At 36.5% G+C, this 17,363-nt stretch overlaps 1 protein-coding gene across 2 annotated transcripts in view; it reads right to left on the reverse strand.

The window, feature by feature from the left end:
- The window catches only part of SUCLG2 (succinate-CoA ligase GDP-forming subunit beta), a 229,682-nt gene that overhangs the window by 107,982 nt on the left and 104,337 nt on the right, over window positions 1–17,363 (reverse strand). For both annotated transcript variants that reach the window (XM_026722126.2, XM_087923634.1), the window contains exons 3-4: window positions 5,712–5,811; window positions 5,516–5,606 (exon numbers count right to left, since the gene is read on the reverse strand). In XM_026722126.2, coding sequence (XP_026577911.1) covers window positions 5,516–5,606; window positions 5,712–5,811 — 191 coding nt within the window. The remainder of the gene's footprint in view (window positions 1–5,515; window positions 5,607–5,711; window positions 5,812–17,363) is intronic.

The following is a 17,363-nucleotide window of genomic DNA, read 5'->3' on the forward strand; positions in this document are numbered from 1 at the left end:
TGTATTATCTTAATTGTTAAGATGGAGCTGCTATACTATCCAGAATAGGATAGCATCTTAAAGGCATGGCAGCTTTAATAACCTCAGGAAGATATTCATAACATGGGATGGTCTTTCTTATTCAGCCTTCTGATAGGAATAAGTATTAAATATCTTGATTGCAAGATTAGGAATTCTACATTATCTCTCTTAGGGATGGATGGGCACAGAGAGAAAAGATAAACATGGAGAAAATAAAATACACATAGAATAGTGACAATAAAGAAACATGACCGCAGGAAGAGAAAGGAAGAAATGGGTGGAAGAAGATAGGTTATGCTCTGCTTGAAGACATGGCAGCAGCAACAGAAAGAAAGAAAGAAAGAAAGAAAGAAAGAAAGAAAGAAAGAAAGAAAGAAAGAAAGAAGGAAGGAAGGAAGGAAGGAAGGAAGGAAGGAAGGAAGGAAGGAAGGAAGGAAGGAAGGAAGGAAGGAAGGAAGGAAGGAAGGAAGGAAGGATAGATAGATAGATAGATAGATGCTGGACCACACTTGAATTGAAACATGACAAAAGTGAGAGCTAGTTTGATGTAATGGTTAAGGCATCAGGGTAGAAACTATGGATTCTAGGTCCTTTCTTAGGTACAAAACGAGATGGGTGACCTTTGGTCAGTGACTCTCTCAGCCCTAGGAAGAAGGCAATGGCAAGCCACTTCTCAAAAACCTTGCCAAGAAAAATGGACAAACTTGTCCAGGCAGTTTCCAGGAAGCAAGACAAATGTGAAAGGCATGTGCATAAGTAAAAAAAATCTGAGACTTTTGGTGGTAGAGATAGGTAAATATGGCCTCTTACATTGAGTTGCATTTGAATTAAGAGGTGGCAGCAGCAACAGAAAGACAGTGCTGATGTTACTATGTTTAAGAGAAAGGGGTCAAGTACAACAACCTTCCCTTCTTCACAAGACTATCCAGAATGTATTCAACTTTTGGAACTAAAGGTTCCAAATTTCAGCTGGAAATCCAAGCCTAGTTGGAATATGTCTGCCCAAATCCCAAGACACACTGTACCCAAAACAAGATATGGTTTTCATTTCATGCCCACCTCTAACCTGTATCATCTGGTAGAACAATACTGACATTTAATATGAAATTCATTTTTCATTTAAAAAGAAGGAAATGTTCCTCTGATCCAGAGAGAAAATATTGAGAGTTAGCTGTTCCTGATGAAGACCTGGAATTTCCAGAAAAGTTTCCTGTGCTTCCATCCAATGCTGATGTAATTTTGCAGAAGTGATGAATACCTGTACCTCGGGTATAGGATGAGGGTGAAAGTTCATTCTCTGAGCTTGTTGGTTGATGTATATCTTGTGCTTGCTCATCTCATTTAGACTTTCCTTTCCTTCCTTTTCTCCCTCCCTCCCTCCCTCTCATTTCTTCAAATTTACCCTCAAGGAACTATAATTTGGCATTTTTTGTGACATGTGTCGGGAACATCTTTTATTTGTGATAGAATTCCATCTGGACATACAACTAAGGATACATGCACATGTTCATTATAGCTCAGTAATACAGAATTTTGTTTTGTCCAGTGGAATTCCCAAGGAAATCCAGTAGTCCAATACACTGACAGATTAACCAACTTTTTATTCTGCTTTATCCATAGTATAGTAAAAATCTGTACTTATTTCACTTTCATATCTCAATGTGGCATCTGGATGGTAAAGAATTCAATCTTTAGTCCACACAGACACAGAAAGGATTCTCCAATACATGCAGACAAATGTACATGCCATGGAGATGTAACATGATGTTCTGTACTGTATACTGTAAAAGTTAAGACATGAAATCTCTGTATAAAACAGGCAGCAGGACCTTCCAATATAGACAAACCAATACTCAAGAGTATTTACATCTGCATCTTTCTATACGTACAGTATACAAAATTACTCTGGGAAACAATCCATAGACAACAGGTCTATATACATATAACACACCCACACACATAAATACATAATTACTTAACTACATGTCCATGCAAGAATATCTCCCCACATACAAATATGTACCAAAGAAGCCTGATTCCAATCATAAAAGTTTACCCATTTAGACAAAACTTTGCAAATTTTATTTTTTTAATAAAATTATTAATACTGCCCCGAACTAGGAGGAATAAGACAAAATACTTAAATTTTAAATGAAGGGATGGAATTCATATCCTTATTATTGAAACCTTCTGTAATGCCTTCCATAGATTATTATTCCAAGAAACGATAATTATTTTTGTTTAAAAATCCATCCATCTAAATGACACTTCAATAAAGTTAAATTCTTTTATTGTTTGGAGAACAGGGGCAGGTAAATCAACTGCGATATACTGAAACTGTCTTTGAAGATAACCAAGCTCTCCAAATGTCAGGATGCCGTAGGAGAATTTTATGTAAACCTATAAAATAGCTGTCCATGTAATAGTACCTGAGCCAGGGGTGGCGTGGGGAAACTCTGTTTATTTAAGATAGATTGATCTTGCACTAACATTTTTATGTATTGCTGCAGGGAAAGAAATGTACTCTCAGAAGCTCATTGGTTGATAAGGAGGCCATCTGCACCCAGGACTATAAACTAGGTTGTGTCACTTCTAACCCAACTTTCTCAAGAAGTCTTGTGATATGGAATTTCACGAGAGAGCTCTCTATTGGAAACCCTACTTCTTCTCAAGAGATGTAATAATTATATGGCTTCTGGTTGGGGTAAGAACTCTAGCTGTATGGGAGCAAGGCATGGGGGAGCAGTACACTATATTGTTTTATATCCTAATAAATCTCAGGAATAAACTTCGCAGTAGTTTGTGTAACATTCGGTACCTCAACTTTAAATCTAACATTTTAAAATGACCGCTTCCAAAGACACATACAAATACCATCAGGAATCACATTTATGTAGTATTTTAGCACATGGTATATTTTTTGGTCTTTGTAGGCTGAAAGGATTGCTAAGAAGATGAAACAAGTCAAAGAACATTTCTTCCCTATAGATGAATCCATGCATTAGCAGTAAGATACTCACTTCGACCGAAAGTGAACTGACTTCCCTAATCTTTGTAATAAAACAAAATGATTGCCCAGATTTTGTCATTAGGTAAGAACCTGTCCATTCCATTGAAAGAAAAAGAGCAATCCATTTTTTTAGGGAAGCTCAGATAATACTTTGAAGAACTTGCAAAATTCTGCTGGGAGTCAACTAGTTTGAAACTTCCTTCCATACAAGTTGGAAACTCTATTTTGGAAATCAACTCTCTATTTGATCAAAATCCTGGAAACAATTTTGTTGAAGTTTGAAAGTATCATATTCTTTTAACAAATGAACAAAACCAGAGGTATTAATTCCACTTGGCAATTTCTCTTAGTTTTTACAAACTACAATATAGAATTTGCCTACTTTATGTCAGCACTAATAGATTACAAGCAAGCTTTAACACATGGGAGGGGGTCTAATCTGTTGGCTTGCCTGAGCCACACTCAGTGAAGAGAAATTGGACCACATATAAATATATATAATATAGTGAATGTTAACATTTTACAATCTTGTGGGGCTGCATGCAGCCTGTAGGTTGGTCATGTCTGATTTAATGTATCAATATCCTGATAGCCTCTGTCTTTTCTCAACTAATAATCATAATGGTCATCACTGATTCCCAAATGACTTGACACTTGTGTGCTAATATAATCAGAAACATCCTTTTCAAATTTAACTTGACCATGGATAAGTCATATTTTAGTTGTAAGTAAAAGAACCACCTTTTGTGTTAGTATATCCAAGGTCATTAAAGTAATGACCAGGATAAGCTGGATAGTTTAGGAAGGATGAATGTTGTTTTTATATCTTTAAAATGTTCTTGCATTTTCCTATATTTAATTATTTCAGTGAAATCAATGAACCTTTTCATACAAGCATGGAGACTGCAATCTGAAATAAGTTTTAAATCAAGAATTCAGTTTTCACAAACATTAACTAAATTATGGATAAGACATTATTTAATATTTGTTTTTTAAGCTCTCTCATGGATCTCTGTTATCTTCTATCATCTAAGCCAATTTTTGGTGTTTCATAGAAGACAGCTCTATCAAGGGCTGTAAATCAATGTTATCTCTCTATAAGAAGACACAACACTGCAACCAGTTGCAGGGAAATTGAAAAGAGTGTATCTTCATCTCTTGCTTACAAGTACCTCAAAAATACTTGCATTGGCCTTTTAAGAAACATATGCTTGACTATGGTAAATTTTGGCCAGGTGTGTTTATATTTTTACATTCTTGAGCATGCCTAACCTCATCATATCCTATGAACACAACTGCATCTATCAAGCATATTTTTACACCTATACTTTCAATTCATCTTACTCTGCGAAATTGCTCTTTTCAGGCCAATTTAGGAAGATGGTGTTGCATCTCTGAAAACAAATACACTGTTCTGACCCAAACCTTGTTCCAAGGAAACAACACGAAACAGAGGGAACAGCAAAACCTTTTAATGATTCTTTATGAATTCTGTTCCTTCACGGTTAAAAGGCTGTTTCAAACTAATTGTCTCTGATAAGAATGAGCCTTGCCAAGATTGTGCAAGGCTGCCAAGAATACTAGATAAAGTTACTAAGAAATATTTCAAATACAAAGAGTCTCCAAACACCAACCAAGATACTCGGAACGTCCATAAGGCTTGAGTGCAAAAACTTCTTTGCTTCCTGCAGAGAACTCTGGTTTCTCAGCTGGCTTTTATCTCTTAAGGGAGGGACCATTACCTTGCAGCCTTACTCCCGAATAGCCTGTTCTGCTGCAGCTGCTCATTTCTTTGAGCAGCCCTGCACGCACACGCCCTGGGCACAGGCTCCTCAGGGACCTCTTCATCACTACTGCCAACCTCCACTATCTCCGAAGGCAGCACTCTACTCCCTGATGGTCCTGGCCCCATCCCTGCATCACATGCAGGCGCCTCATCTGAGTCCTCGCTCTCTGAGATCTCAGCCGTCTGCACCTGCTGCTGGTGAACCACAACACACACACGCACACATACACACACACGACTACAAATTGGAACGCTCATAGACAAGTCCTGCATTTTCTGAACATTTTAGTTCCACAAGAACTAAAAAAATTGACAGATTTTTCCTAGACTTCCTGAGTGATATTTTTTAACATGACTACTCTGTAGATCAAACTGGTCACCTTATACATATAAGGTGTACATTATGTCTTTTAAATACTTTAGAGCTTAACAAATATAACTAAAGATGACTTGTGGAGGATAAACTCTTTCCATTCTGCTAGACCACAAAAGAAAACCTAAATAGAATGTGTTTTTTATTTGACATATATAAGCAAAAAAAAAAAAAAGTAAAACATAAAAAGTGAAGGAACGTAAATAAGTAATGTGTACCGTTCATTCCCATATGAATATTTATTAGATATATAGTGAACAATAACATACTGTAATGGGCTCAATACCTTCATAGTGCACCTGATACAGGTAGGAGGCTTTCTTACCTTCTTAACTCTAACACCACCTTTTGGAGTTTGTTTCGTTGTAAGATTATATCCAATCATCTGTTTAGCAAGCTGTCCTACCTCTTTAGGGCTGCAAAAAAAGAAGAATCAATTAATATATTACTAGATGAATATTTTAAAAACCGTTCAAAGAAACAATAATTAAAAAGAAGCTTGTTGCATTTACTAGACTCACTCTTTTGTTAAATGTACACCTCCTTTCAAACCGCTGCTGAACACACCTTTGCCTCTTCCTCCAGCTAAGATCTGAGCCTTCAACACAATCTCTGTTGCTTCTGTAAGAGGGGGAAAATGCATTTAAGCTACAATCTGGATGAACCAATTTTATTATGTGACAGGTAAATGGAAAAACTCTCCTGCATATTAATGTTAAAAGAACAGCTCTGTGTTTTCATCTAAGAACATACACTTATGAACAATGCAATGCAACTTTAGACTGGCAGTCATGGAGACACTGAATAAAATGTAAAATGCTCAAGAGAAATAGAGGAAATTATAAACTGGTAAGCTTAACATCTGTCCCAGGAAAATAGCAGGAAACAGTAATTAAAGAAAAAAATAGAGAAACAAACCTTGCTGATGGAAAAATCAGCATTGAATTCACCAAGGTAAAGCCTGCCTCACCTGTCTTGCAGAGTTTATTGAAAATGTTAACAGGCAGATGAATGGAGGTGACGCTCTATACATGGATTTTCACAAAGCCTTTGACAAAGATCCTCATTAAAGCTCTTCAAGAAACTCAGGAGCCAGGAACAGAGGAGCTGGCCCTTTATGTATTGCTAGCTACTGTAGTTATTATAAGGCAGAAAGAAAAGAGGAGGAAAATAAATGGGTAAATTTTTCAGCAGAGAAAATTAGGGAGTGGAATTTCTCAAAGATCTGTACCGAGACCAGTGCTTTTAAATCTGTTCATAAAATATCTTGCCTCAGGGGTAAGAAGTGAACTAGCCCTTCAAAGAAATTAAAATTCTACTGAGTACTGACGCTGTGTATTCTTTACATCTCCCCTTAAATCCAGCAGGAGGAGTGAGCTAGCCAAGTCTGTAGATAATAGAAGTTTAAATACAAGTTCAAATTATTCAGCCTGATGTGAGATCCGAAAGGAATCTGATTTATATAGATGAATGGTTAACCAAATGGCAAGCACAATTAATTTTAGCAATGTAATGCAATTTAAGTAATGCATGTGGAGGAGGAAGAAGGCTAACTTTAAATTCACATTTATGGAATTGGAACCATCTATAAATAACCAGGATACAAGACCTTATTAGATAGCTCGGCAAAGATGCCAGCTCATCTGTAGCAACTCTGTAAAGAACAAAAAGCTACACTAGGAGTCATTAGAAAAAGAATTTGCCAACATTATAACAATGCCCATAAACTAGGTACTACTACATCAAGGAGGGGGGGAAAAGTAAGCATCTTCACAAACATTCCACATGTTTTAATAGCTATTTCTTATTGTCCACACTTACTGAATAAGACAAACAGGTTGTGACAGGATTATTCCCTCAAAACCATTACTAATGACTCACCATGACATCCAAGCAGCATTTTAATTCTATTTCTATGCTTTGTGTGTAATGCCAAATTTATGATGAAAAAGGGAAGCCGTTTAGAAAACCGGGGTGGGTGGGGGAATCAATACTGATAGTAAAGAACATGAAAAGTTTATCAGGTTTGCATCGTTATGCCTTCCTCTGACAGCAGTTAGGAATTCTTAAGAATGGACAATCTATGGTCCAATTAGAAAGGAGGTCACTTGTGCCTTGGATTCACATGATCAGTTTTTAAAATGTCAATTTCTCTCCCTTTCTCTTTCTCTCTCTCTCTCTCTGTGAGAGAGAGGGGGGAGAGAGAGGAAGGGGGAGAGGGAGGGAGGGATGGGAAGAGAGAGAGAAAGAGAGAGAGAAAGAGGGAGGGAAGGAGAGAGATCACAGATCTCAGATTTTTTAAAAATTTTCTTGTATGTATCCATGTATTCATAACTATGTTTTGTACTTATACCTATTGTCTTGAAAGCAATTGACAAAAATAAATAAGTAAATAAAAAAAGATCAAGAAATGAAGTAAATGTAAATAAAGTCATACCAAGAATCCTATTAAACATTTAAGAAAGTGTGACAAGATGCCTACAGATAGAGAGAGAGAGAGAGAGATAGAGAGAGATAGAGAGAGAGAGAGAGAGATGTTGTGGGGTAACCATTGGTAGAATTCCAGCTAGCTGAGAGATCAGTTTCATGTTTCATTTTCTAGCTGCAATATTAAGAAAATAATATCTCTGAAATTATTTGCATTAGGAAGACATTTCCTATTCATGCAAATAGCACTATTTTATTCATTTTCTTATCCCGCCTTTATTATTGTCATACATAACCGAAGGGGGTGAACATATCCAATATTCCTTCCTCTTCCTATTTTCCCCACTACAACAACTCTGTGAACTGATTTGAGGTGTGTGTGAGAGAAAGAGTGACCAGCCAATAGTCCACCAGCAGATTTCATGCCTAAAACAGGACTAGAATTCACAGTCTCCTGGTTTCTAACCTGTTGCCTTAACCAAACATGGTCATTGTTCAGAGTTTGAGAATTAATATGACTAATGAATTTAAAATATATCCTTTTAGTTTGGAGTGACATACTATATAATTTCCACAGCTCTTCTCTGTTATCTGCTTTGTGCTCTTGCTGTCTACTATTTTTTTCCAGAGAAGAAAAATTGCAGATACAATATCCCAATGTATTTTCTTCCAAGAAAGAGGGCAGGTAAAAGCCAAAATTAGAAAATCATTAAGCAGAGGAGTGGTCTACAAGAGATATGGAAAATCTGGGCAGACAAATACAGGGCTGGGTTAGATAATTACTCTGCTATAATAATCTCTATTGTCCACGGAAAGAAGCAAATAACTGCCTAGCTCAGGGGTGTCAAACTCAAGGCCTGCGGACCAGTGAAAAGGAAGAAAAAGTAGAAAAGGAAGGAAGGAAGGAGGGAGGGAGGGAAGATTATAATGAGAGTGAGGGATGGTCTCAGGGAAGTCCTGCCTTAGCACTTGGCCACCACAGGTGTCCCCAACACGAGTTCTGTGTCATGCCCACCATGGCCAGTCACACACACACCCCGACCATGCCCCCCAGCCCTCCAAGGTCAAACACAACCCTGATGTGGCCCTCAATGAATCAAGTTTGATACCCCTGGCCCAGTCCATCTCTGTTGTTGCTCCAGAATAAAATTAATCACCAGTTATAAGTTTAATACCATATAGTTGTCATATTAAAAGTTAAAATTCAGTAATAACTTTTGGAGGTTTCTGAAGGGCTGCAACCAAGGCTTTGGGAGTCTGGATATGGTCCCAGGTTGTACATTTGTGCAGCACATGGCTGGAAGTAAAGCGCTTAGGAATCATCAGGAAACAGAATTTAAAGAGAAAGGGGTGTGTGTGTGTGCTCTGGAGGCATTGGGTTACAGACAGCACATTAGAAATACAGACCAAAAGGAAGAAAGCCAAGCAAGAAAAAAAATATTTAATCTATTGTACTGTAAATCTGTATTACAAAAGGGTACAGTTAAACTAGGAAAAAAGACATTTTTTTTTCCAGATAGGTTACACATGGCATACACTAGAAAATATCTATTTCCAACCATTTACTTTTGATATATATTGCTCTATACCACAAACCCTTCCGCTTCAACATCTGTCTTGCATTCTAATATACCTCCTTTCTCAGTCCCAGCTTTCTTAATAATTCTTTATCATCCAAAGGGTAGATTGCAAGGAAACGTAAATGAACCCTCCCTCCCAGATCCAGTTTTAGTTCTGTATTGTCCAGCATAGATACTGTCAGGATGATTGTTCAAATAAATCATGTTCCAGGTGACAGTATCAATAACCGGAAATCACTGTATCCATTGTGACAGAACATTTTCTTATTGTTAATAGTCACTATTAATTAAATCATTTTGAGTTATTTCGAGGAAAAAGTGGTGAACTAAAGATAGCTCTGTGAAAAACAGAGCCAATGACTGGCAGAATGAAGAGCTGATGAGTAGACCAGCCTTTTGGAATTCCTCTCCGGACCAGGAGAGAACCTGAGTTTGCCCAGAAGTACTCCAGACAGTTGCTCCTCAAAAGGAGACCATAAGACAGAGACTTCCAGTGAGTTTAAAGCTCAGTGCCTCTTCAAAGGACACAGGATTCACATACTTCCTTTTCTAATTCCTTTTGGAAATTGCTTGTTAACTGCTTTTCAGCAATTAGAAACCTTTAGATTGACAGTGGGTGGATTTCCTTCAATCATTAGCAAAAGAAGTTTAAATACAAGTTCAAGGACTTTAAAAATTCTTTTGAAATAAAAAGCAAAAGGTTGATTAGAACTTTGATTTTAGAAAGCTATAAATGGATTAAAAGTCCAGATGGATTTGATTTTGGAATTAATTATTAGTATCCTTCCCATGGTTTGAATTCTTTAAAAGAAATATGAAAGGAAGGAACTTTGAAGGTTGGATATTAAAGGAAACTAGAAGGAATTAAAGATTACAATTAAGGGAAAAGAATACTTACACTTGACTTACTAATACAGAATGGAGCAAAATATATTAGCTTTAGATATATTAAAAGGATATTTTTGAACAATAGACCCAGATATTAAATTAAAGAGCATCTGTCATGATAGACAGTGTTTGGAAGATTATATGTAAGAGGAACAAGTTTTACTAGCAAGACTGAGAATTATCTAAAAGTGAATTTTAAAATGATAGACTACAAGAATTATATAGAAAAAAAGATGCCACACTGGATATACAAATGAAACAATCTGATGTTTTAATAATTAAAAAGGTTTTACAAATAACATATCAAAAGAGTGATCTATTTTGGATTTACAAAGAAGACTTGTTAAAGTTTGAAAAACTTTGTGTGAAAGGACAAAGATTTTTTTTAATCAACTTCTATGACATTATTTGGATGGATTAAAGATGAAGATAAGAATCTGTCATGTTTTGAATTCTTTAAAAGAAATATGAAAGGATACGATTTTGAAGGGTAGGCATTAGAAGGAACTACAAAGAATTAAAGATTACAGTTCAAGGAGAAGAACTCTTAAATTTCAATTACTAATACAGAACGGAACAAAATTAGATATATTAAAAATTTTCTTCAAAGAGCTAGATTATAGAAAAAGAGTATTATAACTTGAAAGGTTAAAATAGAATTGTAGTTATAACTGTTGTAAATATCAGAAAGCATTTCTCTGCATCCTTTTTCTTTCTTTTGTTTGTCTTTCTGTTTTTCTGAACATTGTTTTCTTTATTCCCTCCCCCCCCCCTTTTTTTTTTAGTTTGTCAATTATGATGGCGATCATTATTCTTTGTGCTACAAGCTTTTCAGGCCAAATCAGTTATAATTAGAGCTTATATACTGATTACTTTTATGTTGGCAACATATCAAGCCAAAAAAGGCTGGGAGGTGTAAGAAACAAACTGAACAGATATTTTTAATTTTATCAAATTTGCCAAAAGAGCATTGAGGCAGTAAAGTATCTTGCATGCAGCTGCTGAAAAAAATTTCCTGAGTTTGTTTCCCAGCTAGGAAGCAGTCACTGAGGCCGAGAAGAAATAGACATGGAAGCCAGTTGCCAAAAAGGGATCCTTTAATTCAGGAAGGCAAGAAAAGTAGTGACACAGATCGAGCTTTCCTGGCTTGCAAGCAGATTGGGTGTGTGAATCTGAGCATTTGAAGCTCCTGCAGCTTAATGGGTTTATTTGTGTGCCCCTAGTTAAAGTGATTGCCCTGGATCCTGTCTTCCTGCCTTAATGGTTAATCCTGTTCCAGGACCTTTGTCTTTCCTATCCTGGGGTTAATCTTGTCAGAGGGCAGGAAAATGAGAATTCTGGTTTTGCCTTGGTGGTTATTTTTAGCCTGTTCTCCTTATCTTAATGGCTCTACTTAAGTGTTTCTATTATCAGCTCGGTTAGCAGGGCTGCTCTGAGTTTTTTCTTTCAGCTGGTGATTCTTGGTTTTCCTAAAGGGGGAAAGGCTGGCTTGAGTTTCTTGGCACTGTTTTCTGAGGTTTCTGGTGTGGTGAGGTTTCTTTTGGGGTATACTTCCCATGTAACCATTATGAAAGAAGTAAATAAATCCATAAACAAGTCTGACTATCTAAAAGTTAGATTTCTATTCTTAATCAATAAAGCAGGGAGAACAGGGTCAGTCAGGCTTCCTGCACCTAAGGGAAATGATACGAAGTAATTTAATTCCACAGTTGCTTGCCCAAACTGTGGAAAATGAAGTAAACCAGCCAAATCTTATTTTACAGTAACCAGGCCTGAAGCATTGGTATTTACCAAGTAGATTCACTCTGCACTGATTCTTTTTCCCTTGAAGGTCTCAATTCTAGAAAAGCTAGCTACAAATAATTTCTAGTGTTTGTGTGTATGTGCATGCACACACATATCTGACCACATTTTTAAATCTTGTCTCTGGTCTTAATTCTCAGATCACATCAGGAAAGAGTAACAACTCACTAAAAACATAACCTGAAACTCATTTGAAATATATACATGATTTACTGATTCTTACTGGGTAATGCATCGCAAACCCAGTTTCTAGCTGGCTCTGGAAATGAAATAAGCCTATAGTCAGAAAACAACATTAAAATTAATCTTTTTGGTAAGCATCTATCAAGTAGCTTCAACAAATCTACAAATTATTCCAAGATGCTAAAACCCTTTCCCTTTGAGAATATGTGATCTTTCTTTCTTTTCTTCTCTCCTTTAGAAAGAGATAGCATGACAAATATTTCTTTCTTTTCTTCTCTCCTTTAGAAAGAGATAGCATGACAAATAAAGTGTCATGTCAATATTTACAACTACTGGAACGTGCTACAATGCAGTATAACACAGCATACTCAGCACCACTTCACTTTGCAATTAAGGCTTCTCAATCAATTGCCAGTGCTGCCTATTGGACTACAAGAAGGAGTGTGAAATTCATTAGTGTTTGCTTCACAGCTCCAAACTAAAAACAAATTAGAAAGGTAAGTCTGATGCTTGTTTATAGTGTTTTAGTTATGCCACAAATTTAGTCATTAAGCTTTGCACTTAAAAAATTTAAAAACTGCATTATTGGCCAGGAAAACTACTCTCTGAAAATCTGTGTTTTTAACAGTGGCATTGCACAAATGTGTAAATGCTATATTTTTTAAAAAATCCAATGCTAAATGTCTGCTAATACAAAAAGAATGTAGTAAATACAAATATTTTTAGATACATTAATTGTATGGGAAGGTGAGATTCTAAATATAGTAAACAATGAAGCATGAACAAATTATACAAGAAGAAAACAGAGTAAGAAACTGTAGATCTTGTACTGTTCCTCCCATTTCAATGCAACTAAGTGAAAGAAGTTTAGAGCACTATATCCAATTTGAAAGACTTGTGCTTAGTCTAAAGCTAGCAAATGAATTAAATCTAATGGAATATTTTTTCCAAGAGACATCACCTTTGCATTGGAGTGTCGTGAATACAAAAGGAAGTGCAATACTTTGAAACTGTAAGAGGAGTCTATATTGTGGATTATTGTGAATCAATAAAAATGGGACTCTCTTTGACAAGCAGGATTGCTGTAGTCTACTGCAAATATTTATAAGAGAAATGAGCAACTTGTCTTCAACCCATTGAACAACCCAACAAATTGTTTCTATGTTTCATTTCCATAAAGGGAATTACAGACCACAATGCTACAGTAACAGAGATAATTTGCTATATAGGTACAGATGCAACAGTCTTACTGTCCTATTCTAAACGGCAATGATAATGTTACCTATTTAGGTAATGAAATGTTTGCAAGCAAACAACCAAGCTCAGGGAGCATCAAGGACATTTCATATTAACTAATGTGACTTAACAAGTAGGTCCCCTTTCCTTTGTTTAATAAGTTAGCATCTCACCCAGGGGTGGGATTCTACTGGTTTGGCCTGATTCGGGTGAACCGGTAGTTCCAAGGATCATCTGTGAGCAAACTGGTTCGCTCTGATGATCAGCTGTTGGGCCTGTCAGCCTGTCCCAACTCTATTCTGACCTTTATTTCCTGGTTTTCAAGCTCAGCTGCTTCACGCGGCACAGTGGATTGCCACGCATCAGCTGTTTAACACAGAGGGGGATTGCAGGAGAAGGTCAGTAGCAAACCCTCTGTGCGCGTGCAAAGCACACGCTCACCGAACCAGTTATACCAGTTGAATCACACCCCTGATCCCACCTAATAAGGAACTAACCAGTTAAGCATTTTTGTAAAAAAATAAATAAAACAACAACTAAAACCCAGATAAACAAGAAGAATGTAGCTGGAATATTTAAAAGCTTTAGCTGTATCTACCTAGCATTGCTATTCTATAAGCATTCTGTCTAAACTAAGCATGTCACATGAACTGTGTTGAAAAATAAGCTGGCTGCCATGAACATCATTTACCAATGTAACAATATAACTTACTTATATAAGCATCTACAAGTATTCCACAATTTATGACAATAGGGACTGGAATCTTGGTCATTCAGCGAAATGGTCAAGAGTGCTCATGTGATTCTTTTGTTCAAAGACTGCAAACTTGGCTCTCTCTCTCAGTTGTGGTCATTAAGTAACTGTGTGGGTCTTTAAATGAATGGAACAAAAGAGGATGAGGAGGAGAAATCAACAGTTGGCAGCAGCTTGCAACTTTCCCTGCCACGATATGGAAAACCTGGTATTTGTGGTTACTCAGTAAGCTATTCCCAAGCAAACCTTGGAATAGCTTAACGGGTGACATTTATTAATTTTGTTATGATTTCTTATGGAATCTCATTGTTAAAACATGCTAAGGGAAATATTCTAGTAGTCTCCAACATGCCTTTTTGTCTTATTTGTTTTGCTGTTTAAAAAAACTGGTTAAAACAATCACATTGCTATTTCAACTTTCACTCTAATAGAAATTTCACTGTATGCATGCATATGTATTCTTTTCTTTTTCATGATGTTTTATTTATTATTATTTTATGAAGTAAAATTATTTTACTGAAATAATTTTAATAGCAAAAAAAAGACACAATTGCCTAGCTTTACTTTTCCATGTTTTCTCATGGTTTCTTGCATCTTTTTCTAGTTTTACTTTTCAAGTTTTACTTTTCTAGTTTTACTTTTCAAAGTGTTTTACTTTTCCAACCTATTTTCCACTGAAAGAAGGAAAACACAGAATAGCTAAGCTCTTTGATCCAAAGTCCAAGAATCTTCTACCTGGATGTTCTTTTCCATTCCTGGTTCTGAGACATCCCATTAATACAGACTCTAATTTTTGGTCCTTTAAAATAACCCAGTAGAAAATTAGCAAATAGGCATCAATTTCTGACACAAAGAAAAAAAAAGGGGGGGGGGAATATTCCCACTGATGATTTTCTGATCCCCAGGTTGTTGAGTAAAAATGACAACTTTTCTCAAGTAGATCTGTATCCTTGACATAGGTAAGATTGGGATACAAACTTTATGAAACATAACAGAGGTTTTTTCTTCTTCTTTCATTTGACCTAGGAAGAAATGGAACAAGGCCAACTGCATCCAAAAGCAGACTGTGGTTTTACAGACAGCCCTCCCACAAATAGCAAGCACACAAACTGTGATATGAAACTGAAGTGTGAAATGGAAGTTTGACTATAAAAAGCTGATCAGCCTCCCACCTGCCAGAGAGAGGTAGTAAGTCATTTCATCTTGATATTAAATGTGTACATAACAACTTGGAAGTTGTTTTTTTTTAATTTTCAACTAAACATCCACTCTCCTTTTAACTATTTTTTTGCCATCCCACTCCTCATATGGCCATTTCCATATTCTATCCTTTACTCTTTTTTCCCTTCAGAAAAAAAATATAAATTTTCAATTTTATAATGGGGGGAAGAGAAGGGGAAAGGGGGAGAGGGATGGGGAGAGAGAGAGGGAGAGAGAGAGAATGATAGATACAGTGGTACCTTGGTACTCATTGTTAATTGGTTCCAGGAGGAGAAATGAATACCTAAAATGATAAGTACTGAGCAAAATTTTCACCTAAGGAATAATATGGTGAGTGACAAGGCAGCTGACACTGACAAGTTGTAGCTTGCGCATTGAGTTCCAAATAAACAATGTATACTAGGACAAAATTTTCGCATCAAAATGTATTGAATACCAAATTTGATAAGTTTCAAAGCAATTGAGTACTAAGGTATCACTGTGATAGATAGATAGAAAGATAGAAAGATAGAAAGATAGATAGATAGATAGATAGATAGATAGATAGATAGATAGATAGATAGATAGATAGATAGATAGACAGACAGACAGACAGACAGACTGACTGACTGACTGACTGACTGACTGACTGACTGACTGACTGACTGGGTTTCCCAAAAATAAGACTGTATCTTATATTAATGTTTGCTCCAAAAGATGCATTGGGGCTTATTTACTGATTAAGTCTTATTTTCAGGGAAATATGGTACTAAATGCCTCTATCTGGCTGACAAACTTAACTGGGGCTTATTTTGGGGGTAGGTGTTAGCCGGTCTTCCGGATGTTCGTATTCCCGGGATACAAACCAACAAACATCAAGGTTTGAAGTCTTTTATTTGTACACATAATGCACATTCATCCAGCACTAATGGTTTGAATTCCAAGCTAGGTTAGTGCTGGAAGCATTCGCCTTCCAGCGCTCTTTATAGCATTGCCCCATCTAATTGCAACTAACTCCTTCGGACCATCCTATGCTAAGTTCCCACTTATCCCACATTTCCCAATATGGCCTAATTATGCAATATTCCCGTATCCCACGTCCCATAGGCTAGATCGCTCTGCACCCTACCTAATACCAATCCCCTCTACTTCCATTAGCACTCTTTAGCACACTTTGTGTAAATCCCCCCCCATTCAGCAGAGTATTCATGAATCGGAGCGCTGCTGCCACATCATTGGGAATCTCCTATTCAACCTCCAACTCCCAGGTAGCATTGCGAAGCAGCGTCATAGGGAATCCCTATCAAGTCCCCGCTGAATGAGACTGGCTTCGTTTGCTGGAGGTTAGTGTCTTTACTGCTGCGGTCGTAGTTGAATATGCAGCCCGACAGTAGGGCTTATATTACAAGCATCCTGAAAATTATGCTAGAGTTTATTTTCCAGTTGGGTCTTATTTTTAAAACAGGGTGGATGGGTGAGTGTGTAGGTAGATAGGTAGATGGATGCTGTGAATATCATGTCTATTGGCACATGACCACTTTTCACAATTATGGTGACTTCCAGATAATTCCCCCAATCTTGATTCAACACAAGTCACCTGGGCTTGTTCATTATTATAGTGATTGGGCTAAATTGTAATCATAAGTTGAGGACTACCTATATTTAAGAGAAAGTATATTCCAACATTGATATATTATTTCAATCTTGATTGCTTAAATGAACAAATCCTTTTCTAAAAAATACTTGAAAATAGTATTAATAGATTGCATCCTTTTTTACATGCGTGAGAATGTTGTAGTCTACAGCTCAACAGCACTGAGAAATGATTTATAGCAGAATGGAACAGATTCTGAAGGTTGTAATTCCATTACAACCTCAAATGCTCTTATTGAATTTCACTAAACAATACATCCATCCAAAATATAGTAAACTAGCACTATATATGTTAATGGCTGCAGAGATTTTATACACTATAATGGAAAAGATCTTTGATTCCTTTTTTTGGAAAAATAGCTTGTTAAATTTTGGGAGTATGTTTCAATGCTAAGAATAATTTCCTAGGTTAAAAGCAAATCTGATGCAGAATTTAACTTCCATTGGAA

The sequence above is a fragment of the Pseudonaja textilis genome, chromosome 2, assembly GCF_049901715.1.
Source record: "Pseudonaja textilis isolate UNSWEBS1 chromosome 2, rPseTex1.2, whole genome shotgun sequence".
Lineage (NCBI taxonomy): Eukaryota > Metazoa > Chordata > Lepidosauria > Squamata > Elapidae > Pseudonaja > Pseudonaja textilis.